Raw genomic sequence first — 22,422 nt, 5'->3', positions numbered from 1 at the left:
AAATTGGGGCGTTTCCAATACTGGTCTTTACCTTTAAAGTTGCAATATTTGAGCAACCACCAGAAGCCAGATTCCTGAATATCCTCATATAAGGCCAGCAAGGTGGCTGAATGTATACAATCTTGGTGCTGTTACAGTGCGACAGCCCCTTGAGGATCACTCCTCGCCCTTTTACACTTTCATTTAATACACCGCACACACAAAAATTCTGCAAACTTTTTGGACACAATTGCAGCTCACCTATATTTCACTTCCACTACCGGTACATAGGCAGGACACAAATCAAGAAGAATAAAGTACACAAATTTTCACAAAAAATATGTTTTTTTATTGCATCACACTAATCAGTTTTGAAGACCTTTTGTCAGGTTTAGTGTCATTCATGAAACTCAACGCCCGTAAACCACTTTTCTCTTTTTGATCATTACTGAGTAATGTTTTAAAGACAAAGATGTTACACTAACAAATATATGTAATTCTCTGATGCAATCTTAAGTTGCGGTTCTCCCTATTGCCAATACGCCCACAATGCCCGAAGGCAGCCTCTTGGACCTAATTTCGAGCCACTTCCAGGACTTGCATACTTCCGATGTACGGCGGCACAAGCGCAGCACATGTATTGTGTATGCGCAATGTACATATGTCCATGTCCGAAAGCCATTTTTTAGTATCCTCAGTTTTGTTTTTAACAGTCCTGAGAATCAGTTGATACATGGACCATTAATACAGTCATGTGAATCACTTCATCGGTGGACTATCATAACAGAACATCAAGCGCAGAACATGGATTATGCATGTCCAATGTACGTACGACCATGTCCAAAAGCCAATTCTAGGTTCCTGAATGATTTTTTTCATGTTCTGAGAATCGGTTGATACATGGATCATCATGACAGTCCCGTAAATCAGTTGACAGGTGGACCATCATGAGATACCTGTGAGTTTCCTGATGACCGAGTCCTGCTCAGCAAATGACATCTGTTGATAGTTGGAGAACTCTAAGGAACATGAAGCTGTGCCTGAAGTAAGAGATCTCAGTGCTGTGGAATAGCCCTAAAGAAATAAGATAAAAACAAATGTTTCATACATTGTTCACAGCAGGTAAAAGTTTAAATATGTCCATGTATCTTCATCACCACTTATGGATACAACCTTGCCTGATGATTATATGAATGCTGTGTTGCAGTGTTTGGAAAGGTCACAATAAAACAAAATTGATATTCCTCACCTTGGAGACATAAAAATATTGGTCTAATCATCTGCTGACAAACAAAATGTTACAATATTTAAAAAAAAAACTTACAGGTGTTCTTGCAAATATCTGTCTCCAGCATATTAACAAGTATGAGACAACCTTTGGCTTGGAATGAATCGCATGTGAAATAACTCCAATGTATTCTCCATGATCAATTCAATTTCATTCTAATTTATTTATGTTTCCATCAAAACATTACAAATCAATTATAAACATTTACAACAAATGTAGAAATACATATTGGAAACAGAGGGGTCCACTAAAAAGCAATGCTTGTACAAGTGTGAACACCTCAAATGATACTTAAGAATAATGAGTAATTATTTTAACAAGTCCGTAACTACAAAAGGAACTGCAATAGCTTACCATCATTTCAGCCAGAGGTGTTGCTGCTGTAATGACCTTGGTTTTCATCCTATTGTCAACAGCTAAAACTTGACCTCTTCTTCGGGCTACATCACCCAAAACAACTTGCAGTCTCTCTTCACTGGTAGTGATCTGAAACATTCATTAACACATATTTTATATTATATCCTGCATCAAAAAAGTATTTGTTTTTGATTGGTTGAGAGCTCTTTACGTGACCAGAAACATTTCAACCATTTTAAGATTGTGCTGAAAAAGTACTATTTGGGAGTTAATTTTTTATGGGGGGGGGGGGGATAAATTTTAATTTAAAAAAAAAAGTATTATTGATGCAGGATTTAAAACAAATATACCTTGCCTTCTTTTCGAGGTTCTGGGTAAAACTATGCCCGGGGCCCCTGTGACTCCACTTGTACTTTTTGATACTTTTGAAGTTACCTCTTGCCCATAGTTTTAACCAAAACCTCTCAAGACAGTGTATGTTTGTATTATATATATATGCAATAATTATGTTTTGGGTGAATATACGATTGAAAATTTAAAGGACAAAAGGGAGTGGCCAATTTCTGTTTGATTGATTGCACCTTCAAAAATTACAACTTTTAATTTTTAATTGCTTTTTGCTCTAACTTTTACTGACCTGTTTCTCTCATTTTTTGGCTTCTATTAAAACCAATTTATAACAGGGTGGATTTCCACTTTTAAAACTCCTCCATCCAACAATGACTTTTACCTCCATGTTCATGACAGGTTCAAGAAGATTGCCACAAGCTTGCTGCAAAGCATTGTGAGTTGCCTGAGATGCACATGCTGCTAACATGGTAGGTGATGTCCCAGGGGCTACGGAATACTTGTCAATGGTCACAGCTACACCAAGAACTGGGAAGCCTAGAAGGGGACCTGTACAGAGAAACAAAGTTTTATTAAAAACACTCCAACATTAACTATCTGGAGAAACAGGACTCAAACTGTCTTGCATACAGTCAATCTGAAAATTTGATAAAGGTAACTCAATTCTAATAGCATAAAATGAATTATTCCACTCCCGCCAGTGGAAATAAATAAATAAGAAAGAAATGACGGACCTTAACAAACATCCAAAAGTTGAGATGACTGAACTGAATAAGCCAGTTCAAAGTTGCAGTCTGAGCATGAGCAGATGAAGGTCATTGCAGACCAAATTGTGAAATACACAGAGACAAAATACTGGATGCGTGCTCCTGAAAGTTATGTAATCATTATTAATTCATGCACAAGCAGTTTCATCCATTTGCAGAAGTGCAAATTTCCACCTTCAGAATGTCAGGAGAATCCGTAAATACAGAACAGATCATCCATGCCTTGGTAACTTCCAGATTGGACTGCTGTAACGCCCTCCTGGTCGATGTCTCTTCCTCAGCCATTTCTCGTTTGCAGCGAGTACACAACAAGTGTTCTTACTAAGGCAGGGAATTATGCGCGAATAAGTCACATCCTTTGTCAATTGCACTGGCTACCGGTAAAGAAGAGAATCGTGTTCAAGATTTGTCTGACTACCTTCAAGATTCTGCATGGTCAGGCCCCCAGTACCTCTCTGAGATGGCAGTAATGCAGTCAGTGAGGTCACTGAGGTCTTCAGAGGCTACGAGACTAGTCGTGCCAATGACAAGAACAGTTACGTATGGAGATGGGTCCTTCACAAAAGCTACACCCGCCCTCTGGAACTCTCTTCCTTCTCATCTTAGACAATTAGAATCCACAGAACAATTTAAATCACAGTTGAAAGCGTATTTATTTATCTGATGTTTAAGTTCATGACCTAAAGAACTATATTATGTTGAACTGTATTATGTATATATATATCTGTTTATCCAATACTTGAATTTCTCTTTATATAAGATTTGAATTCCTGTTTATCTAGGATTTAAGTTTAATTACGTGTAGAAATAATATCTGTTGTACTGTTTTGTGTAATCTGCTTATATATTTTGTTGCGCCTTGATCGGAAGTTTCGGATACGTGCGCGTTATAAATTCATATTATTATTATTATTATTAAAAGGGGACACAAAGGCTATGTATGTAGCACCTCCATCGCTGTAGGAGTAATTATTTTGAAGATCTGTGGATATTCAGAGTCATTGGGGACATATATACTAACTGTGAACTGGTCTATTGAATTGGATTGAAGTTTTCATTTTCATTTCAAAGAAGCCAGTGGCTAGCTGCATCATGAAATATTTACCCCCGGTACATGTACAACACAATATAAATAAAAACATTCAAATAAAGAGAATTTACATTGATAGAAATGAAATAGAGAAACTTAGCATTGCGATTTCAGAAAAGAGAAAATAGTGCTAGCTGCTAAACAGAGCCCAACCTATTGAGGGTGGTGTAAAGCTGGTATTATAATGATACATAATCAATATTACATCCATGTATTTATGATTATTATTTTGCCATCACCAAAATGTATCCATGTCTCGTAACCTATTTCCTTTCTTTTACATGTGAGTGTAACAAATAACCAAGTCGATCGTACATTAGACAAATAAATACATTGAATTGAATATTCTATGTACCTTGTCTACATGCTGAGTGAGCTCCACCCGTGACTGCTTCATGCATCTCATCGCCTTTCTTGCCATCATTGGTAAGTGTAGTAACCTGGACTGGTCCATTATAATCATCCAACGGCTCAACTGACACAGTCACCGTAGCAACGTGATGCTTGTCACCAATAACCTTGTCTAAAGTTGCTGTTGGAAAAAACACAACAGGTTAAGGTTGATCAATTCACAGGGTTTTGATATAAATGTATTTAACTTTTAGATACTATAACAAAAAGAATGTGGTTGAACTGTGCATACCTAAAAACCATTGATGTCATACAATGTTCATTTTGTCTTCATTGTGGAAGTGTTTCATGTTACATCAGCCAATCCTTACAATGGACATTTTTTGACGAAGGATATTAAATCAAATATTTGATGGAGAATATTGAGATAACAGTTATACTATCAAAATATTTAGGAAGCAATTAATCTACCTTTATTCCTCAAAATAAGTATTTTTCTAAAAGCTATTATATAACGAGATTCTACATTATCTGACCATCATCCCCTGCCCCTCACCACCACACAAGAAACTCAAAAAATAAAATATTACAAAGAAATTACAAAAATTGTACCATGATTGGAGCTTTAAAAGTGATCTCTAATAGACCGGTTTACTAAGATACATGTGTATTCAAATGTATAGATGTTTCTTTCCCCACGGAGGTAGCATCTCTTGTCAAAGAAATATGGGACCAAAAGGGAAATCTGTAAAAGGGAAGAGAGGGAAGGGAAGCAAAAGAAACGTAAGGAAAGAGATGAGGAGGAAGGAGAAAGACGATCAAGGAGAGCAGCAACAACAATATCAAGAAATGATGGCCATCGGAAGCGACCGGGAGGAGGCGGTGGAAGATGACGACGAGGACGGAGAACTATCAAGACGTCTGGGTGATAGCGATGAAGATGAGTTACCAAACGAGTAAACTAAAAAAGGAAAAACATGACTTTGATGCCACCACAGAGCAAAAACTTGTTAACTTCTTCAGTAAAAATGATTGCTTTTATAATAAAGGAAGTGGCAGATATGCCGACAGCAAGTTCAAGAAACACCTGATGGAACCCTGACCAGAGAGCTCAATACCTCTAGTGAGTAATCATTGCTAGTCTTATAGTCTATCATTCTTACTTCTTAATCCTTACAGTAAAATCTCTTATAGTTATTAGCAATTCTGATCATTAACACGGTTCCTTCAAATGAAGAATAAAAATTAAAATATTAAAATAAAAGAAGTAAAATCTGACGTAAGAAGAACTCGAGGTATTCTTACAAAAAAGGTACAACCTCTATAACCAAAAAATCACTTTGCTTCTCAAGAAGGTTTTCCTTCAATATCTAAAGGCCTTTGTACATACTCCGCAAGAAGGACGTAAGAAAGTATGCTTCATCTACGAATCTCTATGAACAGGGAGATTCGTACGAACCTTTGTGACCATAGCTTTAGAGAAGTGTTACAAACCTCATACATATTTATGTACATATATGTATATTTTTAAGCGCATGAGCAGAAGACGCGTTTTGGAATAGCTTATTTTTTTTGTTCAATTCAAAATTCTCGTCCTTGCCTTCAAAATCCATAATGGTCACTTCAAACATAGCTTTCAGAACTTATAAAAATCCAAGGCAACCTCTTCCCGGCTGCATGCTTCCACTTCTTCCAACATCCAACTTATGTCTGGTCCCCGCGTAAAGAGATGCTACGGTGACAGAGCTCTCTCTGTACGGCTCCCAAACTTTGGAATGGCCTGCTTCCCCAATACCGGATATCCAAATGCTCCATCCCTACACACCTTCAAAACCATGTTAAAGACCCACTCATTCAAATCCCTCTAAGCAATTCACCTTTAAAAAAAAAAAGCTATACAGGTACTTTTATTTTGTGGTTCATATTATGTCAGTATTTTATATTATGTATTATGTAACATTGTAATTGTGGTGCTGTTGTCCTAGCTCTGTATTGGGTAGACTGTGTTTTACCGAATGGCTGCTAGGATAATAGCATCATGCAGCCTTAAAACATAGTAATAGGTACGTTAAAAATTCACCTTATTATAATTTTCATTAAGTCTTGAATGATTACTACATGTAGAAGACTTACCTGATTCAGTAGCTGTATTAGTGATGGTCTCTCTGTAGCTAATCTGTAAAGGGCCTAATTCCACATCAATCTTGTATTCCTTGCGTATTCTATCTTGTACGATGTCCAGATGTAGCTCCCCCATGCCTGATAAAATCAGCTGGTCAAGATTGTAGGTAAAGACAGCAGTAAAACAACACAATACTTAAATTGCAATTCAATCTCATAATGGCATCCTAAATGAAGATTTAATCAAAATCACAGATTTTCTGTGTTCGAAAAAGCATTGCATATCCCTACAATTTGAAACACAGAGATCAGAAAGATCTAGGGAAAGGTGTCTTAGGAAACAGAATAATCTATCTGGGTAGTGTTTCACAAAGATCGACTTTAAGTTGGACTTAACTATGGCAGGCCATTCATGCCACTGGTTGCCGCTCTCACTACTGGTCTCTCAATTCTGATCTTTAGATAATATTTTTTCCTTCAATAATGACCTATCAAAAAATGTAAATTCTGTAGAATTGTGACCATGATTCATACTTCTCTTCAGAGACCAATGCCAGTAAATGGTGAGAGCAAACAGTAGCATGAACGGCCTGCCATAGTTAAGTCCAACTTAAAGTTGATCTTAGTCTTTGTGAAACAATCCTCTGGTTTAGTTATCAGGCAGCTGATGTCTTGGGTGTTGGTCTCCAATGTGTTGGATCCGTAACATCAGAGTAATATTCAGTAAATGGTAGATAAACAACTCAATCTATGTAAAACAAGGAAACATACCTGACCAGTATCATCATCAGTCTTCACTTGTAAACTAGGATCTTCTCGATGTAAACATCCCAAGGCTTTCTCCAGATCTGTTTATCCAAAAAAGTAGAAGGTTACTGTGCATGTTGGCATTGCATCAAACAGGATTGGCATTTCTTCCTATTACATTGAAGGGAACAAAACTACAGGGGAAAAAATCCAATGGTAGATTTAACCAGATTTAGTCAAAGTATCAAGCCACTATTAAGATTTAACCCTACGTTAACTAGGGGGGGGGGTCAATTTGACCCCCCCCTGTAGAAATTTCGCGACTACTCCGAAACCGCGGCAGATATAAAATTTTCCTCTCATGACTTTTTACTTTCGAGTGTTACGCATCTTTTAAAACAATTTTTTCGAAAATCGGACCTACGGTTACAAGGTCGCGTGACCTTTTGTCTTTGCATGTCAGCCCGAAAATCGCTCATTTTCGTGATTTGTGTACAAAACATATGTAAAAGTCATTTTTCCTAAAAATAGATAAAACATTGGTTATTCAGTCTTGTTTAAAGTTTAGATGTTTGTTTTGGGGTCAAAATAGTTGAATTGTAGTTATAAATGAAATAAAACAACAAAAACAATAAAATACATAAGTTAAAAAAACAATGAAATACATAAGAAATTATAAAAACAAGAGATAACATAAGGAATAACCTGGCTCTTCCAATTTTTTGTGTTGTATTATTATTCCAAATGGTCTAATAAATATATGTAGTGAAAAAGAATACTTAAATATGAATAATCTATGATTTATGGGCCGAAATGTGAATTTTATGACCTTATTTGCATAAATTACCATAAATATGCAAATGAGTGAATTTTTCAAAAATTTGAAATTATCATAGTATTCTATACACTTCACTTGACATGCATGCAAATTTTCGCGGCGACCGGCGGTGAAACGGCCGAGATCTTAGGGGGGGGTCAAATTGACCCCCCCCCAGTAAAAACCTGGTCTGAAATAGCCCAGTTAAAATAGGGTTAACGAAGCTTGTCTTTGAAACATGGCACTACATAGTGTTGTTTTTTTTTAAATTGAAGAAAAAAAAGTTCAGAGGGTTCATAGCCCATGCACTGCAAAGGAAATTTGTGTTATGTACAAGTTACGGTAAGATGCAAAATCTAACATACATACATGAAAATCAATTAACAGAAACAAATTACACTAACATAAAATCAAAAATGATGATTGCATGCTCCACAGTTTCTTCAGGTCAAAACAAGTAAATATTGTTGATATGCAACCATACTGGAATCGTCTCCGACTCATCCATCATTCCAGCAGATTTTGTTCAAAATTTCCTTGTATTGACCCTCAAGCCATCCAATCAAATGTAAATTCACTATTTTATATGACAAATTACTGAGTGTCAAAGGTCAGCTCCTCAGCCAATAGGGGACCCTCTGACAAACACTCTATTTCATACCATACACATTTGTTGTACTTTTCTTGGACTTGCACTGTACTGACCTGCTTGGTAAGCTTGAGAAGGTGGTTCTATCGTGCAGAAGAAAACTGGTTCTGGGACCTTGATAGGCTCAAGGAGGGGTGCTTGACGCGAGTGTTTCTTCTTGGCTATGTTATAAGATGCCTTGGATGCCACTAATGTATCTCCAGTCACAGTCTATTAGGGGAAACAACATACATTTCTAGTCATGTTGAGTCCTTGAATTTAGAAAACATCTATCAATTTAAGAAAATCAATAAACAGAAATACTTACTTATTCTGAGGTAATGTAGGTCCCGCCAATTTGTAATAGCATCATTGAATTGAATTGAAAAGAATATACATATACACTAAAAAGAGCAGATATTTCCACATAGCAGCGCATGTAAAGTCCACTGCACACTGTACAATCTGACTATGATCCAATTTTAAAAGAATTTGCGATAGCATTTGATAAGAACATTCAAACTTATAAAATCTTAAATAATTGATCATTTGAATAGTCATACGATTATTAAATTAAATGATAATTTCAATGGATTTCAAGCTTCCTTGGAGGATGAATGGCTAAATCTGCAGAAAATCATTGTGAATGAATTGTAAGTAGATTGTGACAGACCTGTTTGAGACCAACAGCTATAGCAATGTTTCCTGCAGGTACGTTGGATACTTCTTGATAGCTATCTGCCATGACATACAGCAACCTGCTCACTCTTTCACTGTAACAGCAAAATCAACATATTTACCACTTTAGAGCCCTTAACTTACTTCTTTGAAAATGCTAAAATTGTAACGATTACAGCTATTTTGAATGTCGAGTACTGCTACATATGGGAAGAACTTCAATGAATATGTTTCAATTTGTACTGCTATTGTCAAGGGTTAATATAAATACCCAGATTAGTGACTTTTTTCCATCAGCATGGATGTTTCATAGACATTGTTTGCAAGTTTTCATACAACCCATACCATTGTTAAGCACAAAATTTGTGTGGAACCAGCAACCTTGACAACTTGGCCAGTATGACGTCACACTTCGGTACTCTATATCAAAGCAGCATTATTTTTAGAAATACTGAAATGCTAAATCGACTTTAGGATTACATAGACTTGGTGGTGTACTGTGAAGACACAGTTTGCTTCAGATGCACAATTCAAGCCTTGCCATTAATCCTTGATGTTAAGACATCTTTGACCTATATACCATTTTTTGGTACTCAATAGTACACCTTGGATCTACAGGAGTCATACATTATATCACTGTACACTTGAATCATTGCATGCTCATGTATCAAATTACCATACTCACGTGCAATTCCTGCTGGCATTGTAAATGGCTGATTGTGGTTTAAGTGTTCCAGAGTACACTCGAAGAAAGATAAGTGGTCCCCTCTGTCTATCATGAATGATCTTAAAGGCATACACACACAGATCCTTGCCATATACCTCCCTGTATAGAGAAGTATCACAAATACGATATTCTCAATCATAGGCATTTATGAATAAACATCCTTTATAAACTAGGAAATGGCTTTTTATAGGCAAGAAGCTCTGGGAGCAAAAATAAAGAGGAAAAGATGGGGAAAGCAAAGGAAAAGAACAAGAGATAATGGGAGATGGCACCGCTGAGTTTTTGTTTTATGGGACGAGATTTTACTGGCTGAGTTGTATAAGGTTAACAAAATTATTTCATGGAGAATTACCTCATAAAACAATTTTTGAGAGTGCTTCCATATCTGATATATTGCTCGGTGTAGGTTACTTAGCAAAAATATGCCACATTTTGTGGTTTTAGACAAAAGTGAACAATTTTCCAGCTATGATGCAGTATTGTTACTACCACAAACACATTGATGAGATGATAGAGGTCTTGTCTTCTCCAACACTTTTCAACTTTAAAGGCATCGTTTATAAATGTTAAATCTGAGATGCACGGCCCTACGTGTTATCAGTGTCTGTGATATGGTGTAATATTGAAGCCCTAAAAAAAAAATTGTGCTTCAAAATGATCAAGAAGTGCCTCAAAAAAGTAAAAATCTTTGAGTGAATGGTTTTACCATACTCGTTTTCCCCAATAGACTGTAGTGTTATGAAAACCGTTTGGCAAACGCAAAATTTGGTTTCGATTTCCAATCATAAATATCTTGATAATCAGAGAGGCGATCGGCTTGTAAAAGTCATGAGGTTCTTGACTGACCTAAAGGTTTATAATTATCATTACAGCATGAGCTAAATTCAGGATTTTGTTTCAGGATCTGAGACAAAGTTACCGGATCCCTTTAAAAAAAACTTTGGGGTCATTATACCGATTCGTTTTGCAAATTTTTCTGCTCTTCCTCAAAACAATTGGCTAATAAGGTACTATGTCTCTTTTCAAACCCTACATCACTGATATATCTTACATAAGAGGGTCTTTGTTGAAGAGTGGACTGGGAAGATAATCATTGACTCCATCCATCAATAGTTGCACTCCTTTGTTCTTCAATGAGCTGCCACATAGCAGTGGCAAACCTCTTTGGTGTAGCGTGATACTCCGTACTGCTTCCATGAGCTGTTATCATTCAATACAGGATATAACGTTTTTAATTCATCACAATATATCGGGGGGGGGGGGTGTTTCACAAAGATCCGAAGTCGAACTTAACCTTCAAGTAAGACTTAACAATTATGGAAAGCCGTTAGCATCTTTGAAAATATTTTGTAAAAGTTATTTTAAAAGGCTGTTGATTCAAATCATTCATATTTTCTGTTATCAAGGAGATTTTATGTTCTTGATGTGGAATTTATGAAAAGTCTAAAATACTTGAATTTCTGCTTTTGAATATATTTTATTTTTACGGCAACGAATAGCTCTCCATAATGTTTAAGTCCAATTCAGAATTAAGTTCGACTTTGGATCTTTGTGAAACACCCCCCTGGTATACCACTTCACATGTTAATGACTGAAGAGTATCACATAATTGTCAAACCACAAACATTCTCATGCAACCTGTACTCTTACAAATGTAGTTCCGGGGAGTGTTTCACAAAGACTAAGATCGCCTTTAAGTTGGACTTAACTATGGCAGGCCATTTATGCCACTGTTTGCTCTCACCATTTACTGGCATTGGTCTCTCAAGGGACATACAAATCATGGTCACAAATCTACAGAACAATAATTCATTATTGAAGGGAAAACAAATCATAACGGTGAGAGCAAACGGTGGCATGAACTGGCGGCCATAGTTATGTCCAACATAAAGTCGATCTTAGTCTTTGTGAAACATTCCCCAGACTTCAAAGTTCTTGTGAAGTATAATGATTGATTTACAATAGTAAACATGAAATTTCGCAGTTCATTCAAGTTTCTATACTGTAGCTGCAGAAATAACAATCACTTACGATTTTCAAAGTTGTCTTGTATTACAGTAAACGCTATTCAAATTTGGCTATTGAATACATGTGAAAGGTGATTGTCGGTTCACATACATACACATGGTTATTGATTCAAACAAGGTTGGGTTCAAGTGATGAACAAGAATTACCGAAAATCTCTGTGTATAAGGCGCACTTTTTTGCCGCCGAAAAAATTTGAAAGTCGGGGGTGCGTCTTATACACAGGTAAAGAAAAAAAAAAAAATTTAATTTTTTTTTTTATTTTTTTTAGTTTCGATTTATGGCGCTATGCCTGGCAATGTCTCCTAGCTCAGTAATCAGTGTGTTGACCCACCACTCGGAAACTACAACAACACTCAAATTTGTCTGTCATCTTGTTTTGAAAGTAATCTTTCTAATAGATCTCAATATGTAGTTTATAATAATAATTCCTCAATTTTTTTTCTATAACAAATGGTGTACCACAAGGTTCTTTCCTAGGTACTCCATTGTCAGAAATTTAGAGGATGCTATTTATATCATGCATGACTATTGATGTTTGGCGTAGAATACAGTGCTTCTGCTAGGTGATGTGAGGAGGCTGGTGTGGGACACTTGGTATCATGAAGCCTTAGACTGTTGTTACTTTTATTTATGACAACTTCACAACTTCAACTGCACCTCGATGTAACATGAAGGTCCTTCCCCGCGTGGGTTTTCGGCAACAAAACAACAACATTTTTATATATTTTTTTTTTTCCTTTCTCCTCCCCAAAATAGGGGTGCGCCTTATACACAGATGCGCCTTATACCAGAGATTTACAGTAACCGAAATATAGACTTAAATATTCACACTATGGGCAATTGAGGATAGTTACTGGAAGGCTAACAGTTTGGAGGGGTCTCACAAACACCCCCTCCCCCTGATTCATTCTGCCTGGAAACAAATATATTTTATTATAATAATAAATATTCTTTAGCAGGCACATTAACTCACATCATGCGATGAGATGTGAAGAGGATTGAAGCTCGGGCTACTGAGCATCTTGTCTGCAAACTCATCATCTAGATCTGCTACCTGTTATATCAAACAAAGAGAAGAAAAAAGTGACTGACCAGCTTGCATACAATAACATAGGAACTATTGAAAGGAACAAGGTCTTTATGATGTGAAAAGGCATTCCTGTAAACATCATTGAGATCGTGGTGAAGTCGGGATTTTGTAAAGGGCTAAAAGATTGAGGGGGGGGGGGCACAATTAAATACAAATACACAACTGAGGGACATAAATGGAGGGGGCAGATGTTGGTTTTGTCTCCCGTAGATCAGTCACTGACTGTGTCTTTGTGTTTATTTCGATTTCAGAGATAATTGTTGAGCAGAAGGAGGAGTTATTAACGGGATAACTGAAAATTGAACAACTAAAATTTGAACAGAAGAGTTTAAATGATTTCAATTTGTTATCTCTTGATTGTTCTAAGATCATACCTGTTCTACTAATTCCGTTCTGGCATCATTTGCTTGACATATGAGGCTGGTGTCTTGGCTTTCTGACAAAGGGCAATGAATTAATCTGGATCCATCATCAACACCTTTACTGGACCTATGCCAAGTAACAGTTTCCATGGAAACAAGGTCCACTACTCCTGATAATATATTGGACTGGACAATTGGTAGCTGCAATGAAAAGAAATGAAAACAGTAATATACTTGCCTACTAAATTTTAAGTTTGGCAGAAGCCTAATTTATATACCATGATCACCCCAACCAATGAAAGTTTTCTGTATCATTGAGATACACATGTGACATGTGATGAACATTAAAGGTAAATATGCTTGGGTACAGGAACCAGAAAATGCTCTATGTACGTCTTCACCGAACACTTAAAATACACTGGAGCAGTGGTAGTGACAAAATAACCTGCCTGCAACATCATTTTTCTTCATGTTGGAAGTATTTCATGTCACATGAGCCATCCGTGGCCAATCCTTGCACTGGAATATTTTTTTATGTAGGATACAAAATTCAATACTCTGTTCAGCAACTCTTTTATATGTCATCAAGGGTAACTATTCTACAATTTGTTAGTGTACTTCAAACAAAATCATATTTTAAAAACCTTCCATGTGCTTGGGCTTATCCTGTTACACACAAGCAATTTCCAAAGGACCCTTTCCTCTCCTTTTTTATTAGACTAAATTAGTCCCTATTTACATGCCTTGATGTCAATTACATTACTGTATTCTGAATACTCAAAATTATTATAATTTAAAGGTCATAAGAATAATGGGCTAAGACTTTGGTTCCATTACGCTAAGCAGCGGAAGTTTGCCTCCTCACCTACGACCTAATGAATGCCAAAGACTTCATTAAAGAACGTATTTTCCTACATGACAAATCATGTAAAATATTAGACACTGAGATGACCGTGTTGTATTAGAAATTCCTTGAATGCTTTTTATGGTAGCTCGGCTAAGGCAGGGTAATGATATGATTGCAGGGCCCTCAGAGAGAACAGTATGAATACTGATGAGGCTACCCTGGGTAAACAAAACATATTATTATTATTATTATTACCTGAAGAAGTAATGGTGTAGTGTTGAGTTTATCTCTGATGGATGATAAACACATATCTATATTAGCAGCAGGTTTGTCCATCTTGTTCAGGAATCCTATTCTTGGTATGGTGTGACGGTTAGCCTGATCCCAAACAGTCAAAGTTTGTGCCTTCATTCAAAACACAACATTTCAAATTAAGTTTCCTAAGCTTTCACATACATGTGTAAACTAAATTCAAAAGAGAAAGACACATTTTTTTCATAATATTGTCAAAAATTAAAGTTTCCATAACTAAACTTAAATATTAAAAGTGGTTTGAGTGAGGAGTAAAAGGAGGTCTTCGATTCACCTTCCCCAAAGTGGGACCGGGTACCTTGAGAGGTCACCAGCCATCTCTCTCCTTAATTAACAGTCAATATCTAAGATATCAATATGTTTCAGAGCTTGTGAAATGACAGGCAAGTTCCTTGTCCTTTTGCTGCATTCAGGCTGATGAAAATCATTTCACTGTGCTTAATTTGAGGACATTTTTTACCTTCAGAATTTAAACAAAAATTGCTTTATATAGTGTACAGCTCCAGCAAAACAATAGTTTTCAGCCAATCTTTTAGCATGACATAAAGGGTTTGTTGAAATTTAAATAAATGGTATTAAAGAGGGGTAAAAAATTGAAGTACAGGTGTCTGTACAAAACAATGGGCCATGGAGATCTGATATCTGATATAGAGATATGATGTGCACTACCTTTAAGCCACTTTACATTACATAGAGATAGTTTACAGTGTCATTTGAGAACAAGATATACACATACCTCAACTCCAGCGGATGCATCTAAGACAGTAACAGCACCATCCAATACCCTCAGACATCTCTCTACCTCCATGGTAAAATCAACATGACCTGTAATAGGCAATCACAAACATGTACTCTGGATCAAAACAAACTTAAAGATCCTATCTGATGAAAATATAATTTGATATAAATGGAAAACTAAATGAATGTAGAACACAAATATAAAGGAATAACAAGTATAAAAACCTAATTTTCCACATCCCTCCAAATTACGGGCAACCGGGGTCAAATTTGCAAAAGTTACAGTGACGACATAACATGTGGACCCCATCGGTTCACACCTATGAAGCTGAGGCAATGAGCCGTGCTTAATGAATGCAAAGTCATTGTGAATATGCGTACTCCACATATAAAGATGATGTCATGTAGTCGATAGCAAGTTTTTAGGTCAACAACTGCCGGTTCTCAAAGCTTTAGATTTTGAGTATTCAGAGAGCTGATACTCCTCTGACAGACACTAAAATGGCATATAATTGATATTATTGTAATCTATGGCTCACAATCAATCGTGGTTTGCAGTCTCCTATCTCTTATGTAAATAGTTGCGATGGATATCAATCGCAAATATGTTGCGATTGATATCAACTCCTTATAAGACGGGGCCCAGGAGTGCCATTAACAAATTTTTGAGTAGTCTCCTTACCAGGTGTATCAATGAGATTTATTCTGTGGTTCTTCCAGGGAAACGTAACAGCAGCAGATGTGATAGTGATACCTCTATCCCTCTCCTGAGGCATGTAGTCTGTAACTGTATCGCCGTCATCAACATCTATAACAAGCAAAAATTAGTACTGCATAATTTTTGTTTTAAACACAACAATAAGCTGTCAAGATCAATGCTGTTTATGCTCATACATTAAAATTCAAAATATTCCTATAATAAATACTGGGCCTTAGTACATGAACATATTCTTAATACATGTCTCCTTGAAAGCAAAGAAGTAAATTAATGATACTGAAATAGTTCTGCCTGACCTTAGCAATCTCTGAACATTATTATAAGATTAATTTTGAGACAATATTGGTTTTGGCTATTCTTGCATGATTTTTTTTTTATTGCGGGTAAAACAACAGGTCTCCATCAAAATGGTTGCACGTTTCGATGTTCCATGTAAGACTTAACCTCTTGAGGATTGTCTTTAAAAATTAATTATCTAACAAGAAATTATACAGGATTCCTTTAAAGTTAAAGACACATCTATTGTATGTCAACTACTTAAAAAATACACAGTATAACATCTTTAATTTTAAACAAAACACATAACAGAGTAATTGCTATCGGAGCATGGATCACACAACAGTTGTGTGTACCTCCTAAATGCCTAAATGCCTGAAATACCCCACTCCCATCTCATGTCCTACATGCTGTATGTACCTACCTCCTAGATGCCTTGTGGTGCCTGAGTAATAGAGCATCCTCTCTGTGGTAGAAGTCTTGCCTGCATCAATGTGAGCCAGGATACCAATATTACCCTGCTCCCATCTCATATTCTACATGCTGTATGTACCTACCTCCTAGATGCCTTGTGGTGCCTGAGTAATAGAGCATCCTCTCTGTGGTAGTAGTCTTGCCTGCATCAATGTGAGCCAGGATACCAATATAACCCTGCTTCCATCTCATATTCTACATGCTGTATGTACCTACCTCCTAGATGCCTTGTGGTGCCTGAGTAATAGAGCATCCTCTCTGTGGTAGTGGTCTTGCCTGCATCAATGTGAGCCAGGATACCAATATAACCCTGCTCCCATCTCATATTCTACATGCTGTATGTACCTACCTCCTAGATGCCTTGTGGTGCCTGAGTAATAGAGCATCCTCTCTGTGGTAGTGGTCTTGCCTGCATCAATGTGAGCCAGGATACCAATATTGCGGATCTTTTCAACATCAGCTGGGCTTCCACTCTCACCTGTAAGAAGGATCATATTCTAATGAATTCAAGAGTATTCATCTAGGAATCCTTTTGACAACTTTCATTACTTCAGGAATGGGAAATTGTATAATATCTTTAGTTACAATAGGAGGGAAAAAGGAAATACATGGTGTACATTCATTCATAATTATGTGAAATACAAGCAAACAGTTCTCTTTTTTTTTTTGGGGGGGGGGGGGGGGGGGGGCAAGGGTGCTCTAGACTCAAACTTGTGTTACATATATAAGAAGCAATAATAAATGCATTTGCCCCCTAAAAAAAGGCAAATTATAGTCATTGCAGAAATCTCAAGTCTAAGGTACTGAAATTGAATCATCTCTCGCCGGTACCCTTCTTCCCTAGATAGCCGACTTGTGCGTTTTTCAATGTGCCCCCCTACCCCTCCCCATTTGAAAATTCTGGAATTGCACTGGGTTGAAGGGCTTCTATATAAAACTCACTCCTTTGACACTCTGGATAACCTCAATATTTACATTCATGTATCAACATTTTCATATATTACCAACCATTACAACATGTACAAATAAAAGCACAATGATATCACTGAACCCCAAAAGACCCCTAATTAACAAGTTGAACCACAAAAATATTCAACTTACTAGATTTTGTTGAATGCTGGGAGAAGGATGTCCATCTGATCTTTTTCTTTCTGATCTACAATTAACAGAAGAAAAAAATAATCACTGTATTAAACAAGAATAGTCCAATTTAAAATATTTGAATAGACAAGCTCAGTTAGCAAAATGGGAGGGGGGGGGGGAGTATCTTCTTTTTTCCTTCAGATTACACAATTTTTTCTAAGTGTCAATGTTTGATGAAGAAAAAAAGGAGACAAAATAAACTCCCTTTATTTCAAGGAGTTTTGTGATTTCCTCCATCGATTTTGGTACTGATTTTGGTACTCACAGGATTCAAGGAATTCCTTCCTATACTGATAACCATTGTAACACCCAGGTAGATCGAGAGTAGCAAATATATATCAATTATTTGCCAAAGGGCACTGGAGCCATGCTGGAGCTCGAACCCACAACCTTCACATCTCCAGTCAAGTGTTAAACCCTTAAAGACCCTTCTTATGATCTCACTGGTCCCCCCCCCCCCCCCCCCCCCCCCCCCGCTGTTGCATGGCCTAAATAACGCTCTCTTTTCAGAATTAAACCCCTCGACTACAGCACCTCCACAACACCATCTGTGTATGGGGAAGGTTAAAAAAATCTAATTCCTATTAAAGAATCTCCCAAACTAATATAGACAAAAGAATATACATTTAGAGAGAAAATTAGAAGGAAAATGAGACCCCTGTCCCCTTACCAATGAAGCAATCCTTTGAGCATTCCTATATTTCCCCAACATTTCAGCCAACTTTCAGCCTTGGATGGAGTCACGCTTGCAAACAGTAGCTATCAAGAGATGATCTGTATGATATAAAGTAGTGATTAATGAAGTATTTACAATTTATTTATTTTATTTTCCACCATTTATTTTGTACATGCATGCAACTCCTAGTGGTCGATAGACATTCCACCCCCTCACATCTTACTAACTGGTGTGGATATAGTACTAGAAATCATAGTTTGTCCTACCTAACAATACATCTATTGAAATAAAATTTTGTGTGACAGGTGAGTGAAATAATTTGTAACAAGATACTTAACAATTTGTGCCTTAAATTTGATTACATTAAAAAAATGGCCTATTATACAGGTATATCATTATCAGGGGGTCGTTTCATAACACTGTCACAAGTACATGATCAATGCAATCTTGACGCTGTCACTTGACTTGTCTGCCAAGTTTTTTTTTTAAACTGTCTTTGCCAAGAGGAGCAAGAACTTCCCCGGTAGGCAAATTCATGCAAAAAAATATATTCAAAAAATTGACTTGAAAACACATCACACAATTAGTCTGAACCGAGTCAGGAGCAAATTTGAAGAAATTATATTTTTAAATGTTGTAAAACCAAAGATATAAGAAGAAAACTGACCAAGTATCTGTACTAAAAATCGTACATGTAAAATTGGTCGTAGACATTCGACAGCTGAATATGACGCGCACGGTTGCATTACGTGCATTCTCGAATCCAAAATCGTACCTCACACACACAATCTCGCCATACTGCGAATGGTCCGTCTTGGGGAGCTAGCCGGCTGAGAGTTTGCAGCGATACCAACGCAGCTTCGGAGCTCCGCAGCGCGCCATTTTTAGGAAAGGTTTGCGATGGGAAGGCAGCGGCCTAGCTTTTTGCCCAAACAACGCTAGATCGGCTGCTGGCAAAATGAAAATAACTACGATCGAGAACATCGTCGGTTTCTTAACTTTTCAGTGAGATAATTCTGAATTCTAATTGAGACTATATAATAAATTAAATCGACAAAGAAACCTCGGTAGAACTCTTATAACTATACAAAAGCTTGTTTATTTCTTCATTTGACATTTTGTTTTCGACCATTTTTTCGTGCGCAAGTCAATGTAAACTATGTATTACCAAACTTTCAACACGCAAGGAACGGGGAACACTCGCGGACCTCGTAACAAATTCGTTGCAAAAAAAAATTTCAAGGGTGATTTTGAAGCAGTGAAGAACATTGGCACTGCAATGCGCAGAAATATACTTGAAAGAAACTTAAAAAATAATACCTGAATTTTCAGAAAATCGTATTTGTATTAGTGTACCTAGATGTGACTTGTTTATAAATCAGATTTTATGAAGATTTGTCGGGAAAAAATGTCAATTTTTTCCGTTTGGAGGTCATTTCTAGGCTAATATTTTAAAAGTTGCATCAGTAATGGGCCCGATGTTTCTCTTATCGTACTCGCATGTTATTTCTACATAGATTAAACATAGGATGGTTAAGGGTAAGACCAGATAACATTATAAAAAAGATATATCCTTCCACCCTCCCATATCCAAGTTTTGGGCTGATTATTGCCGACCCACCGCAGCAAGGCCATTCAGATTTTCGTACGCGCGCAAAGCGCCCTCTAGTGCCCCATGAATGTGCCTATCCCCGGCAAGATGTTTGTCGAGACTCCAAATCTAGAACGGAATCACAAGTCAGCTTAAAATAAATTAATAGTCCATGGGCAGTGAAAAAAATAACACTGAAATTTTATTCAAAAATCATTTCTTGATTAATACCAAACTCTCACTTTATTGAACAGCCTCAGGCTCAACTCTTACTCCAGGGAGCTCCGACACCGACGCCGAATGCACCCTTCGCCTTTAGCGTCGGCGGCGTCGGATCGGAGCTCAACTCAACTCAAGACAAGTCAACTAATAAAGTAATAGATGTCTAGAGTCAATTGGACATGATCATGATTGGTCAGGCTTACCTCGTAACATTAACATTAGTTCTGGCTGATACACTGTAGTCTCTTCTTGCTCTCTGATTTATCTCTGCTTTTAACCCTACTAATTTATCTATGATTATGAAAGTACCATGTCGATGTCCTCTTTCTTTCTTTCCGATGATCCGAGTCCCATGCGATCGCACGTAGCTCTATTTCTTCACGGTATAGGTATTGCGTAATAAATAGAGCTATGGTACGCCATGTGAAACAGAGGATTTGGTGTACTCTCCTTGCGCTGAAGACAATTGCAGTCATTATGGACGGATCCAGGATTTGGTAAAAGATCTAGAGAGTACAACCCAGCGCCCTTTTTTCTCGGAGTATGGTTACATCAGGGACGGATCCAGGCCATGGCAAAAAAAAAGTTTTGAAAAAAGATGGTAACGACAATAACGACAATTTTACCCATAAAAGATGGTAACCACAATTTTACCTTTTTGATTTTGTTTTTACTCAAGGGAGGGGGTGGGGGGGGGGGGGGAGGTGTTGAGTAAAAAGTATAAGAAAATTTGCATTACCCCCCTCCCGCTCCCCCGCCCCCCCCCCCCCGATTATCAAAATATTTTCTCACTAATTGGGCCCCTCCCTCGTCGCCGGCTGAATCCGCCCCTGGGTTATATGCCCTTTCAATGCCGATCGTAATATTAATTTGATATAATGGATTATATATCCATCATATGAAATCAATATTTGGTAGCCTATTTATGGATGGAGAGACGACGTTTTTTCTTCTTCGCATGTTTGTGTCCATATGTGATAGGGTGCATTTCTATTCGGCATAGGCTCTGAGTATTAGAAGAATGACAAATTGCTTGCTCATTTATCATCATGAGCGGTTCATTTTATATTTATATCTCCTTAAAATAAAGACTGTATTTTACAAAACTGTAATCCAATTTTTGTTTGACTACGGTAGTGTATAATTGGGGGGGGGGAGATATGGGCAAAACCTGTTGTGAATATTTAATTTTACAGAATAGATCATTACTCGATATCTACAGTAATTATAAAAATAAGAGTTTCTTAAACTGGATTGTGTATATCGGAGGTCAAAACAACTAGCTCTTACAATGTTCTGTGCAATAAATAAATTTAGCCCAAATTTATTACCCCCACCCCCCCCCCCCCCGGGGGGGGGATACTCAGATTTGGTTTGGTTTGGTTTGGTTTGGACGGGGGTGTACCGCTCAAGCCTATAGGGACCCCACTGGAAATAAGCTCTCGAGCTTTCGTGGGTTATCCTGTTCAAGCTGACTTAATTTTGATCTGTTATTCTTGTATATTGTTGTATGTTGGAAGCTTGGCGAATAAAAAGTCAATCACTATTAGGGGGCACTCTGTGGTATTTTACTTGAAAAAAAAGAACTATTAAAAAAAAATGTTATGGTTTTGCAAAATCCACTTCCCGAACCCAAAAAAAAATTACGGTAAAAAAAACGTTTCGTGTATGGCAAGGAGCTAATTATTTGGAACAATCTGGAGAATAAACGTTTTTTAACAAATGTGATTTCCTGTTATATAACTAGCAGGATCGATCTAGCTTATAGCTTAAACAAAATAACCCCTGTTTTAATTCCCCTTTTCATTCCCCTATTTTTGTATATATAATATGACATTCCTTTGTGTGTTTCTCTTCGATTTGTATGCCTACATGATGTTCCTTGATTATTATTTTTTATTATTATTTTATTTATCTATGAGTGCATTGTTGCATTTTGATTTTGATGTGACTGGACCCCTATGTAAAACCCATCCCTGCTGATCAAGGTGCTCCATCCCACAGGTGGTAAATAAATCAAAAGAATAAGATAAATGAACAACAACAA

At 37.0% G+C, this 22,422-nt stretch overlaps 1 protein-coding gene across 4 annotated transcripts; it reads right to left on the bottom strand.

The window, feature by feature from the left end:
• LOC584381 (ribosome-releasing factor 2, mitochondrial) lies at window positions 1-20,714 on the bottom strand. Of its 4 annotated transcripts, XM_030977048.1 has the most exons (19): window positions 20,579-20,714; window positions 18,557-18,660; window positions 17,845-17,899; window positions 17,093-17,221; window positions 15,958-16,083; window positions 15,274-15,362; window positions 14,481-14,630; window positions 13,391-13,579; window positions 12,900-12,980; window positions 10,950-11,098; window positions 9,857-9,997; window positions 9,167-9,266; window positions 8,571-8,724; window positions 7,073-7,149; window positions 6,314-6,452; window positions 4,185-4,361; window positions 2,355-2,521; window positions 1,622-1,753; window positions 1-1,053 (listed from the first exon to the last, which is right to left on the bottom strand). In XM_030977048.1, exons 2-19 carry the CDS (start codon window positions 18,596-18,598, stop codon window positions 925-927), a joined length of 2,226 nt encoding a protein of 741 aa, XP_030832908.1. In that variant the 5' UTR covers window positions 18,599-18,660; window positions 20,579-20,714; the 3' UTR covers window positions 1-924. The 4 variants fall into 4 exon arrangements, with proteins under 4 accessions (XP_030832908.1, XP_030832911.1, XP_030832910.1 ...); XM_030977051.1 differs by lacking the exons at window positions 17,845-17,899; window positions 20,579-20,714 and having other exon boundaries at window positions 18,557-18,662; XM_030977050.1 differs by lacking the exons at window positions 17,093-17,221; window positions 17,845-17,899; window positions 18,557-18,660; window positions 20,579-20,714 and adding an exon at window positions 16,960-17,083.
• Window positions 20,715-22,422: the final 1,708 nt, after the last annotated feature.

Source organism: Strongylocentrotus purpuratus, unplaced genomic scaffold, assembly GCF_000002235.5.
Source record: "Strongylocentrotus purpuratus isolate Spur 01 unplaced genomic scaffold, Spur_5.0 spur5_scaffold_9, whole genome shotgun sequence".
Lineage (NCBI taxonomy): Eukaryota > Metazoa > Echinodermata > Echinoidea > Camarodonta > Strongylocentrotidae > Strongylocentrotus > Strongylocentrotus purpuratus.
The sequence above is the reverse complement of the archived record's forward strand: the minus strand, read 5'-3'. Positions and strand labels throughout refer to the sequence as shown.